General features: G+C 38.3%; 1 protein-coding gene across 1 annotated transcript in view; it reads right to left on the reverse strand.

Moving 5' to 3' along the window:
- Positions 1 to 134: 134 nt before the first annotated feature.
- The window catches only part of LOC120104100 (chlorophyll(ide) b reductase NOL, chloroplastic-like), a 42,075-nt gene continuing 29,452 nt past the window's right edge, over positions 135 to 12,757 (reverse strand). Inside the window, exons 5-14 of the mRNA XM_039114632.1 lie at positions 8,119 to 8,205; positions 7,963 to 8,011; positions 7,769 to 7,854; positions 7,528 to 7,585; positions 6,487 to 6,537; positions 6,243 to 6,293; positions 6,114 to 6,155; positions 1,217 to 1,327; positions 970 to 1,037; positions 135 to 835 (exon numbers count right to left, since the gene is read on the reverse strand). Of these exons, the coding sequence (XP_038970560.1) occupies positions 990 to 1,037; positions 1,217 to 1,327; positions 6,114 to 6,155; positions 6,243 to 6,293; positions 6,487 to 6,537; positions 7,528 to 7,585; positions 7,769 to 7,854; positions 7,963 to 8,011; positions 8,119 to 8,205 (583 nt within the window). The 3' untranslated portion in view covers positions 135 to 835; positions 970 to 989. The remainder of the gene's footprint in view (positions 836 to 969; positions 1,038 to 1,216; positions 1,328 to 6,113; positions 6,156 to 6,242; positions 6,294 to 6,486; positions 6,538 to 7,527; positions 7,586 to 7,768; positions 7,855 to 7,962; positions 8,012 to 8,118; positions 8,206 to 12,757) is intronic.

Consider the following 12,757-nt stretch of genomic DNA (forward strand, 5'->3'; position numbering starts at 1 on the left):
ATGGACAAAAGGCCTCAAGAGTTTGCTTCCCTTGCGAACGCTGCTGCCTTGGGCCCTCCTTTCAATATAAGAATGAGGCTATTACCTCCCCCCTTACCACACGTTGGAAAAGCTGAGTCCAATGAGCCTGCAGATTAGGGTAGTAAATAATGCAAGATGTCTACTTCTTGCTCAGTAGTTGAAATCCAACAGTTTTCTACAATCATGATATACATCGGCCGACCAGTCTTAACCATCTGGCATCAGCAGATTTTCGATAGTAACAGGAATTGTAATAGAGGGTTGCATTGCACCAGCTGCTTTTTGGCATCAGGTCATCAGTGTCTTTTTTCATTCAAGTTCCCCTTTTATTTGCCTGTTAGATCATATAATTTCCTATTTGCCCTCCGCAACCCTCGTTGAAATGAGGAATAAGGGAGCATGGATCCAGTTGCATGCAACAAGCGTATTCTAGCATTCTCAGCCAAAGAGGCACCCACGAATGTGGGACATGAAACACAATGGTACTCAGGTGCTCATCCACTGAAATGATGCTATACACTGTTCAACACCAAATAGTAAGTCCCTTTATTGGTTCATCAGTTCATGGAAAGCAGAAAGCATTATGATTGCCCAAGCCTCCAAACTTCGCCAGTATTTTAGCAAGGACGTAGTCTCGTATCATTCTCTATGATGGTGTCTTCTAACATTCCCAGTAAACAACTCCATTGTCCAAATCATCCTGTCCTCAACGGCGATAGTTCCATAGACTTGTACAGCTGGTTTATTTGTCTAACCAAAGAATCATCCAGATGTGCAGCACTGCATGCGAATTGCTAAATTACCTCCGAGGGTCCTACCGGATTGGAAAAATAGAAAGAAGTTCATATTAGAACAAATTGCCTTCTATATATCATAGTTTCCTCATAATAGAGGATGAAGCATTCCAAATTATAAGAGACATAACTTAGCAAATATTTCATGACTCACTAGGATTTTTGTCAACAGTCTCAGTCTTCAATGAGGTATCTATTTCTTCTGGCACCGAAAGCAAGTCTCTGTATGCAAAGTGGAAAGAAAAAAAAAGGAAAAATAGAGAGACAGTATCTGTTAGCATACCTTGTTTTTGACATGTACCAGAGTTAGATGATGGGAGGCAGTGCAAACATAGATAAAGTTCTAGTATTAAGCCAAAAAGAAGAGAAGGGAACAGAAAATGAGTAAAGAACTTCGTAACAGAGAATATCTGGGAGTAGGCTTTCAAGCCTGTGAGAAATCGAATGTAGGTGGGCTTCATAGACTGACTGCTGGGGATCGATCTGATGCATGGCACGAGGTACTCTGCAACCTGCATGATATAGCAGTTGATGATATATGTTTGTTTGTCGGTCTTTCTTTATGTAGTTTTACTATTCTACAACTTAAACAACATAGGTAAAGACAAGTCCTAATCCTAGATGCGAAAACCAAACATTAGAGCCTCATCCCACCCACCCCGTGGTGCTTCCAGAACAAGTTAGACCGACATAGTCAACAACTACGTGGCAACAGATAGTTGCATGCAGATACATCTGGTGATAAATACAAATATCTGTGAATCTTTCGTAGACATCAGCTGAAAAGATTGGAGCACACGTTACATGTGACTCTGTATCTCAATATGATCCTGCTAACATGCATAATTCTCACAGAACTATGATATTGTACTGAGATAATGTACAGATACTAATCCTGTCGTATACTTAAGATGCCCAGGAAAGGAGCACTTTCACTCAGACGCTTGGCAAGTCATACCCTATCAATGTCTCTACTGATACATGAGATATCATGCTTCTAAACCTCGGCGATAACTATACAAATTCAATGAGTAGGTTGTAGGCTTTGTGATCTCAGCATCTATTACCATTGATCAGCTAAAAAGTATCAAGGAATCAAGGAAATCAGTTTCTATCCATAAATTATCCTCTTTAAGTAATTAAACCTCTTTGATTCCACAAATATAGTTGACCTTAATTCTTTTTCAGGTTTGCTGTGTCATCTGCGCAAGCAAGAAATGGTCTTCCTATGGATAACTTCCTAAAGAGTTCATAATGGACTTGAAAACATTCGATCAGTTAGGATATTATGGAGTAGAAGTCCAGGCTATCAAGGATAATAAAGATATGAAGTCAAACAAGCCTCCCAGTGAAATTGGTTACCAACTAACATTCAAATGGAGTGTGAGAGAAAGGAAAATACAAGAAAAGGAGATCTGAAAATAAACCAACCTTTATATCATTTTCCTGTCGCCTATGCTGTCCCTAAAGTTGATGCAAGCACAACATGATGTGCAACCATAGGTACAAAGGATTATTATAACACAATGATCTAAGAGGATCACCAGATCCAGACTCGATATGGATCACTCTGGCCACTGTGGGAGGACTGGATAAGGTCTCAGAGTGAGATTTGCCATATTAGGAAGCCGAATTCAAGTCAAAACTTTTGGAGGCCCTAATTTGTCCATACGATGTCTTATTAAGGTGCTCTTTTTCTTTCTTTTTTTTTTAAAAAAAAAAAGTCGGGTCACTTTTCGAGCTCTATGATGTAGCACCTTCTCTTAAGGGTGCGACAAACTGAATGATCAAGGCCAAATTCCATTGTTTGATCACCAAAATAGGCTGATCAATGCTGCAAATTTCTTTTCGGAAAATTTTTGATTGCACATAATCTCCTAATCCAAGAAGAAATAGGCGAAATAGCTGAAGACAAAGTCGATGCAGAAGTCGAGTCTACCTCGTAGAATTTTAGGTTCTACATGATTATTTTCATCAGTCAAGTCTATTTCAGAAAAGTTGTATCCTTTTTTTAACTATAAAAAGATTCTAGCTCATATTGTGAAAGTATACAGCTCATTAGTACAAGCAAGAGGCTATGCCATTTTGTTTGTTTTTCATTAACGAATAAAAAAAGAACCAAGACCCTACTTTCACCAATTTTTATATTTTCTTTTATGTTAAAAGATTTGAGTTGAACGAGTTGAAGAAATTACTTCTTCTTAATCTTGAGCTAGGTTAACCATGAAGACCAAACTATTCAAAGATAGAGAATTAGAGAGAAAATCCATAAGGGGGACACGTTGGGTTGGGGGGGGGGGGTCAATGTGAGCTTTCATTGTTCTATGAAAACTTCCATATATTACCTTTAAATATACCAAAATGAGAATTGATGATCTAAATTTGATTATGAATACAAATTCAAGACTAAATTGAATAGTTCTTACTAAGACAATGTTGAAGCCAAGTGGATTGGCCTACATTACTGCATCCTATTTAGTTTAGCCCAAAATATCTACACCAACCATTTAAACATGGGTACTAAATGACCAAGGTTGGTTGCCTCATCCCAAACTGCTCGGATTAGGTGTATTGACCTGTACCAAATTGGAACCAGGATGAGATGCCATTTAGGTTCGGTACAGGCCTGAATCGGCCTGACTTGACTCGAATCAAGCAGAACCGCTCAGTTCTGCTTGGTTCAAGGCAACTTGGGTAGTTCAATCACCTATCCCATCATAATAATATGAAGGGGAGGTAGAGAAAGCTTCTCATGCCTTCTCTGCCTCTTCCTCTCTATTTTTTTAAAATTTAAGCAAGAAGAGCTTAATGAGCCAATTTGAGGGCCAATAGCAGTAACCAGAGCTTGATGAATCAGGATCACCTCCTTAATTGGCTAATTTCATAGAGAGGAAGGTTTGAATGGATGTAGAACAATGGGTAGAATGGCATATGACATGCTCACATCCAGTGAAGCAAACATAGAGGTTAGAGGAGAGATGATCATCATCATAGGGTTGGATGTCCAAGATGTCCTCCAAGACATTTAAAAAAGAGATGCTAAGAAGCGGATATCATGATACCGGCCTTGTCAGGCAAGTAGGCCAGTCAAGGTGGTAGTCCCAGTCAAGCCACTTAACAAAGCTAGGCAGATAGGGGCATCAAAGGAAAGAAAGTCGACTAGCAAGAAAGGAAAGAAAATTGTAGTTTCATTGCAGAAAGTGAATGAGTTCGTTCAACAATCTAATCCTAAGACTAGTGAGCACTCAGATGACCAATTGCCTCGATCATCTCATGATACCAACGATGATGGTAATGATAGTTCCAGTCATGATACATCTAGTGACTAAGAAGATTGCAATGGACTGCATGGGTGCATATGATTCATAGTCTATGATCTTCAATCATTGGTAAGTCATAGTATACTCAAGCCACACAGGATAGGGACCATAGTGCATGGCCTAGCAAAGCCTAGAAGGGTATGATTGCATCAGGACATGGATCCCTTGATGTGGTTTAGGAAATAGTATTGTTGCTGCAGATGACCTCACATGTAGAGTAGGGTCCGCGGATGTATCTGGACATGAGTTGTATACCATATCCTATTCCACATAACCTTGCATGCATACACTTCATTTGAGGCATCGCATTCGAATAGCTAGAACCCTCCATAGCCTCAGGCAGCTTATGGGTCGGATTTCTCTGTCTCAATCTTCAAATGGCCAATCCAGTATGAGATAGAGAATAAGTATCAAGGTAGCTATCAGGAGGTGGAGCTTATGGACCACAGAAATGGGCAGTAGATTATTTGGAAAGTTGGATTATGTCAGTACATATTTTCTAATTCAAATTCATTTGATATATTTTATGTATATTCAATTATGTGTACTCAAGCATTCGATTATGTTGCAATTGCATTAATTTATCGATATGACATATTTATCAAGACTCGACCAAACTAATATAAAGGACATCGAAACAACAATGACTAAATTAAACAACCACAATCATTAAAATTAACATTGAAAACAATAAAAGATAGAAAGCACAAAAATATAAAGACAATGGCATATAGACATGGAACTAGTCACCAACTAGCACAATACTCGATGCTGGTTTGATGAACCTTAGGTACGATGATTATGGTTTCGAAAGAAGAAATTCTTAGATATGAGCAGTATCTAATGCTCAAACAAATAGCCATGCCCAGCACAGACATGCGAGCCCGTGTAACACAAGGACTAGCAAATTGAACTAATGTAGACTTGTCATCTCTTCCATTTGTATGAAGAGGTGAATCGCATCTTGCTTACAAACCATGACTTAGAAGAACCCAAATTTATACTAGATGAACTACTAAACTTACCCATCATAATAAACTAGCAAAGTCACACTAAGCAACTTGGGAATTCATCTTTTTCTCTATCAAAATTCTATGAAGATGCAAAGTTTCAGTCTTGAAACTTTATTTAATAGGCCAGAGCTTCCCCACCCCACCACACCACCAGGAATGGGTGTTGGAGACAATAAAAGAAAGGGAATTTTGCAGAAAAAATCTCTTATTTTCATATTCGCAGAGAAGGAATAACATTTATTTTCCTTGCATAAATAATCCAGCTTGGACTTTATTGGACCATTATGCCTCTACCTTAGATGAATGCATGCATTTTTCTTATTCAATGAACAGTCATTGGAAATGGACGCACAAAAATACAAGTCCATGTAAACTTGTCTGGTTTGAAAGCAGGCGTTCAATAAAACTCAAAACACATTTTCTTTGATAAATAAATAAATGACCTCTTCTAAAAATTCGATAATTAAGTGGATTCTTTTCTGCAGAAAACCCTAAATAAAAGAGAAGAGGAAAAAAGAAACAACAGAAAAATGAAGAAAAAAAGAAAATTACTACAGATTGTAGTACAGATGCTGTCCACCAAAACAGTCTGTCTGATCAAACCAATTTGGATCAACTATGTAAATTTTTGGTTCAATAATTGGCATGACCTGTTAGATCCATATTCTTGTCAAATCAAAATTCAGTTTGTGCAGCATAATGCTCACTAAATTCAGACAAGGAACCATTTAGGGTCCAACCCTACTCTGACCTGTTGGTAGTCTTTTGCTTGATGCTAATTAGAGTAGCAAACATTTCTCAGACAGATTTTTTTACCAACATATCATTTGTAGCCATGTTTATTGCAATAATGTTTGAAGATGCTGCTAAACTTTGAATTCACTTAAATGGTGCTGTCTGCTTGCTGACTCTTTCAAAATTTCCAAGAAATGAACATTATTTTTCTACAAAGATGAGATGCTTACCACATCAGGCGGCTCGGCCAAAATATTGATGAAAAATTTAGCCTGTAAAATGAGATTTATGTTCAGAACAACTAACAATTGCTTGTCGCAAAAGCAACAGAAGCAAGGAATGACAAGATGAGCTTGTACTTGTTTTGTGGTGGCCCCAGACATAAGAAGATCGGTTGTGACCATGCCAGGCTGCAACAAGAGGATTATAAGTCAAAAGGTTTGCAACAGCAAGCATATACTGAAAATCATTAACAGTTGGCTTGAATTCGAAACCATATATCACAATTGTTGTAACAAAATATAGAATTTGAACTTTTTAATGCTGAGGCATCTTAAATTATTTAAGTAAAAAGACTATGATAGTCAGAAAGGCACTGCAGACCGATAAGCTGTGCACCATAACATTCTTCACTTGATGCATCTGCAACTCTGCCTGGATGTCAAACATAATTAGAAACTCAGCTCATGGTAAAACCAAAACCAGTGTTTTCGCATACTGGCAGAGAAGAAAAGAAGGAAAGAATACCAAAAATCAAGATAACTGTAAAAAACATATCTTGTTGACTTTGTAATCCTTTGAAAGAACTTCATAATTGGAAAACAATTTGAGGTAGCTTACTGTCCTCAAACAAGATACTTTTAGACCTTATCAAACCCAAGAGTGGATTTCAACTGAAGAAATATGGTCAAGAATATTAAGAAATATGATCAGATTATATGTGTCAACTGTCAAGTAAACAAATAAACAGCTGGAGAAAATCATGCAGATTTGCTGATGTATGGAGAAAGGATGTCGAGAAAATGAACATAAGTCATGGTCAGATTATACATGTCAAGTATAAAAAAGAAAAATGAGCATTGGATCAACCATGGCGAAGATAAAAGCTGGTACTAACTTAAATTAAAGAGATCTAACTTAAATTAAATCCTTGTACTAATTTTCTAAGCTTGATGACTACAGATACTGGCAAGAGGACATTTGCATGTTCCCATGGAGCTACAGTTTACTTGGGTTCAAATTGATTTACATATCTCGAGTCATAATTGTTACAGTTCAAAGGTAACCGAAAGCAGCACACAGAAGACTACCCATGAGCACTAGTTTAATGATGTTATGACCTGAATTTTATATATTTGGAATTAAGTATGGCTTGTTCCTGCGGGCCTTTACTACTGTCAGTTTGATGGGCCTTAATATATACCCTTTTTTATAAGGGCCCTCAGGATTTCTGTTATGAAATCAGGTTCAGTAAGTTTCTGTTTCTTTACCCAAGACCAAGACTATATGTTACTCATGGGGGAAAAGGGACTGAACACTAAAAATGATAGGAGTGCCAAACTAGCGAGAGACAACATTAATGTTGCAAAATATGATTAGTCAACTCATGAATAAATATCAAATGTCAAAGTCTTCAATATCTACCTGTAGGGATTTGGTTAGGTGCACCACACTGCGTTTGGTTGCACCATATGCAGCAAATCTGTAAATTAATTATGTGAAACTGTCAAATCAACTCATAACAAATTGCAATACCAAACTTTTAACATCAATCACATTCTATTATAAACAGGCAAAGAAAAATAATGAAAGCATTTAAAAATTGCCTCGCACTTTGACTGGGTAATGACATGAATATATAGCTCAAGTGAACATAAACAAATACCGAGGGGTCGGCCTTCCATCTGAACCAGCTCCATCAATGTTAAAAATGTGGCCACCTCGAGGTTGGTTGAGCATCATATTTATTGCCTACAACCATCATAGAGGTATCAAAGAGGCCAAGCAAAAATATTCTATGTGCCAAGCTGAACATATTAGATGAAAATATGAAATGAAAGTTTATTACAAAAGTTCTACCTCGCGGCAACATATCATCAAACCAAGAGTGTTCGTTGTGACAATTTCCCTTAACATAATATAGAGAGTTACTCAACCATGTAACATTTGAAAGGACAAATAGCATTCATAAGGAGAAAATTGACAGCTCTGTGATCATACAGAATGAAAGCTTACATAAGAACATCATCTGAAGTTTCAGCCAGTGGTTTGTAATTGTATGCATTTGATCCAGCATTGTTAATCTGTATCAATTGCCAGTGTTAACCATAGTAAATAATTTAAAAACATTGAAAAGCCGGCAACAAAGACAAATATTTCATAGAGAGCATAAAGATAGAATACTTCCCGAAGTTGCTGACCCCTAGTACTTCCATTTAAAAATGAAGATCCACACCATTGATCATGATATAAGATTGCCACAATATTTATAAACAAAAATCCATGTGCCCTGGTGTCTCACCTATATCAAGCAGTCACAGAATGGATAGTAGCAATGTAGCTAGAGACCTAAAATAATCTAGACATTATGTTTTTTGAGAATCCAAACCATTGATATTGATAAAGATGTTTTAGAACAATTACCAACCAAAATTCAATTGATTTGGGTGCTACAATTTAAATTAAAGCATGACATTCTATGATCAAAATTCTCCATTCGATATCCACTTTATGCATAGACAAGCAACCTCCAAACTCCAAAGGAAATGATTTTCTTTTCCTGGCAATATGAACATGTGGATCATAATCAATGGTGTGGATTTTCATTTCAAATAGGTCATCATAGATTTTATATTGAAAGTAGTAGAGGCCAACTATTTTTACAAGTACTCTGGCGACATATACACATAAAATGCTAGAATGCTTTTGACAGAATTTAGCCCTAAAAGTTTCCTATTAAAAGAATTAATTATAGACCTCTCAATTCTACAATATCTAAGATGCCTATAAACTAAAAATCATTTGTTTTGGAGGTCTATCACTTATATATTAAATTGGCACGAAATTAATGTTAGCAAGTGAGCAAAAGTAGATTGAATTATAAAATTTGAACACCCAAACCAATGATCCTGATCTAGAGATTTAGAACATGTACAGATCTAAATTTAGTTCATTTGGATGCTTCTGTACTGTATATTGGATCATAGCATGTTATTGTACCTTAAAATTGCCTATTTGGTATCTGTTTGATGCATAGGAAAGAGACATCAAAAACTAAATTATTTTTGGTTTATTGCCAATTTAAATATTTGGATCACAATCAATTGTATGGACTTCAAATAAAGTAAGCTGTAGCATTGAAATGATTGGTACAACATAAAATCATATACACTAAATTTCAAGCTGTCAAGTGCATTCATTATCTAGAATAAAAGGTATTCTGATACAGGGGACATCAATAATAGATTTGCCAAGTGAAATGCCTTTCTTGATACATAATACTATTCTTATTTAACAGCATGGGAGAACACAACTGCATGTAAACAGATCATGTATTCAAATGTCGCAGTTTGATTTGTTGACATAGTTCCCACATATAGCTAATAGTTTCACTTACATGTCACACCAATAATCAAGCTTTAAGCTAGAGATTATTTCCTAAAAAGTTTGGTAACCAACTCTTAGTTGAGAACACTAAAGGGGTCAAAATATAAGAAACACCAAACCACTTTTCAATCTCATTAAACCATCCGTACCACATCCCTTTGATTGCAATAAAGAATATTTCCCTTCAAACAACTCCTTGGGCATCAAGAATTAAGGTGCCAACTTGTGCTGCCTTGCCACTAGCATGTGCAATGCTGACCTGCTGAGATTGAGCCATCATCCAACACTAGCCTACACTTTGTACCAGGTCAAGGGACTCACTATCAAGTAGTATAAACCCATGTTAAATGAACCCGCACTCTAGTCAATATGACTGTTGCTTGGTATTGAGACCAAATGGTCGATACCCCTATTTTTCATTTCTGAATTTTGATTGTGTAGAAGTGATTTGAAGAAATTGGAGCTCAGTGGGAGCTTTTCTTGCATAATTGAACAAAAAATGGGGAAATTTTGGTAGGTCAAAGCCATCCTTATGAAGATTGAAAGACGATGGCTTATTTTTCTTCAAAGTTCATGTAAAATGGAAATTTCTAGGTGGCCGTAACATTTTTGTTCTTTTGTTGTGATAACAACATATTCATGCTATAGAGCACAATTCCAAAATATATTTAAGTGATTTCAGGCATTTTGGTTCCATAAAAATGTCCTCAGAGAACACCATAAATCCAAAAATAACCCCTTGAAATGACATTCATTCAACTTATTTTCAGACATGTTGTTGAGTAGGGTTTGTCCGGTTGGATCTATAACCCAATCCATTAAAGCTATATTTATTCAATTTTCATAAAAAATAATTTAGAAATTATGTAATGATAATTTAAAACTTTTGTAGAATCTTTTCATGACATGTACATGCTGCCTTAGTTACACATGGTCTGGGTTAATTTAGGGTATCTCTGAGTCCCACACCCATAATTAGCATAATTTCAAAATCAACCTGATCAAAACACTTCAGTCTGAGTTGCTTTTCTTATATGCAGTAACCATAGGCTATAGGTACAGGGTCAATAAGGATGTTCAGGGATGATGATTAGTATACAGAGCAGCATGGGTCGTCCATGTCCCTGCCTTCATACCAAGACAGGTTCAATTACACTTCGCCACGTGGTACATATTCTGAGGATCTTCATCTCTGATGATGAAAGTCACATGAAGGCCCCCAACATGCATAAGCCTGTAGAGGCATATTGAGCCGGAGACTGAAATACAATTATGGAAACACTTACCCCTTATGCAGCCATGCAGCTTCATATGTTCATTGTGATCAGCATCCAGTGATTCCTCCACACATATTGTCTAAATCACATTTTATCATGACTAGGTGTAGTACATGCAGTACATGAGAGTACATTGAGCAATACTACCATCAAAAAAGTTACTCCTGCAGTTCTAAACTGAACACACAACTTCAAACTCTCCAAGCCAAGAAATGTGGAACCGTCCCAAATGGCCTAGTTCGAGTCGTGCCAAGCCGTGCCGGCAGCGGATCAGGACAGTTCTAGCATTCAAAACAGTAACTGGCAAGTTGGGGGAGAGGGAAAAGCAGAGAGAGAGAGAGAGAGGGAGGCTAGGGGCCTCCGAAGGGCGTCGGAGGGGCCCCGAAGGGCTGGAGTAGGGGCTCCACCCTTCAGGCCCCTGTTTCCTGTTCCATTCTGCTTACCGACTTCACTTAAAATATTCAAAAAAAAAAGATTCAAATTTTAAGTGAAATCGGCAAACCCCTTGCCGACTTCACTTAAAATTTTCAAAATAAAAAAAGGGGCTTGCCGACTTCACTTAAAATTTTCGAAATAAAAAAAGGAGCCCCGACAAACCTCTGTTTTGAACGAAATAGGGGTCCGGAGGGTGGAGCCCCTGCTCCGGCCCTTCGGGGCCCCTCCGACGCCCTTCGATGGCCCTCCCTCCCTTTCATTTTCCCTTCCTACGCCCCCTCTCTCTTTTCCTCTCTCCTGTTCTCCCGCTCCCTCGCCCTCTCTGCTGTGTCGATATTGGCCCGGCATGGAATGACATGAAGGCGTACTGAACTATGCTGCCGGCCGACTGATACGGGCTCCGGTACGGCAGACCTTACTCCAAAAACTCGGTGTAGGAGTGAGGACCATATGTTGTTAGTGAAACCTATCATAATTTACTTAGTTTCAATTATTATAGCTTTTTATTAAGTATTAATATTTGCCTTTATGTTAGTGCATTGTTAGGATGCTATGTAAGCTCAACAAGTACAATACATACAACATAAGACTCACGATGCATACACACATTTTTTTAATGTATATACAATATAAGAATAATCTGTTAATGCATGAAACATGTCTCAACTAATCCAGAATCAAGTTTAGAACATCGAAAAAGAAAACAGAGAAACTATGGCTAACCTCCTTTTTTACGTCAGAGCATATACTAGCGTACCAGGCTATTGTTGTCATGTGCTTAAAATGTGTCAATGCAGCACACATGCAACATGCGCCTTGCTAGCTGAGGCCACCATGCCTTGCAGCACTAGTAGATGAATCATTGTTGGGAATGATTCATCTCACAAAAAACTTTCTATACCAAGGTTCACCAAGATCGGAGGGCATACTAGCCGGCGATCAGTTCAGCACAATACCAGTCCGTATCATACCATTCTATGACATACCAAAAATACGAAGACGCTGCGGGGGGAGGGGGCTTCTCTCGAACATGATGGAGCCCTGGTGGGGGGGGGGGGGGGGGGGGGGGGGAGGTTCTCGAATGATCCGAGTTGGGGGGAAGGGAGACTTTTACCAAGTTAGAGGGTAACTAGCCTGGTCCACTCGATCGGCCAGACCCACCTACGGCCCAAGGCCCAACCCAGCCAAAGCTGGGCATGCGTCGTGCGTGATGGGCGGAAGACTCCCATTAGGAGTCTTCTTTTCATCCACAAACCCTGACCACTCCGAGAAGAAATCGAAGACCTAGGGACCGCCGGAACCCTAGGCTCCTCTGTATAAAGTCATCCGCTCCTCTCCACGACCTTCCATCGTCTAGTATAGCCCCTCTTTCTCCTTTTCCCCCTTCGAGTTTTTTGTTTCCTAGTATTATGCCTGCCGAAAATTGGGGTCACAACGCTCACCATTGCCAATGCTTGAAAACCATCTACATCCCCTATTTTTGTCATTTTTCTTTCTTTTCCTGGCTGCCTCCACCGCCAGTGTTCATCACTGAGGCTCTTAGCTGCTTCCTCATG

Source organism: Phoenix dactylifera, chromosome 16, assembly GCF_009389715.1.
Source record: "Phoenix dactylifera cultivar Barhee BC4 chromosome 16, palm_55x_up_171113_PBpolish2nd_filt_p, whole genome shotgun sequence".
Taxonomy (NCBI): Eukaryota; Viridiplantae; Streptophyta; class Magnoliopsida; order Arecales; family Arecaceae; genus Phoenix; species Phoenix dactylifera.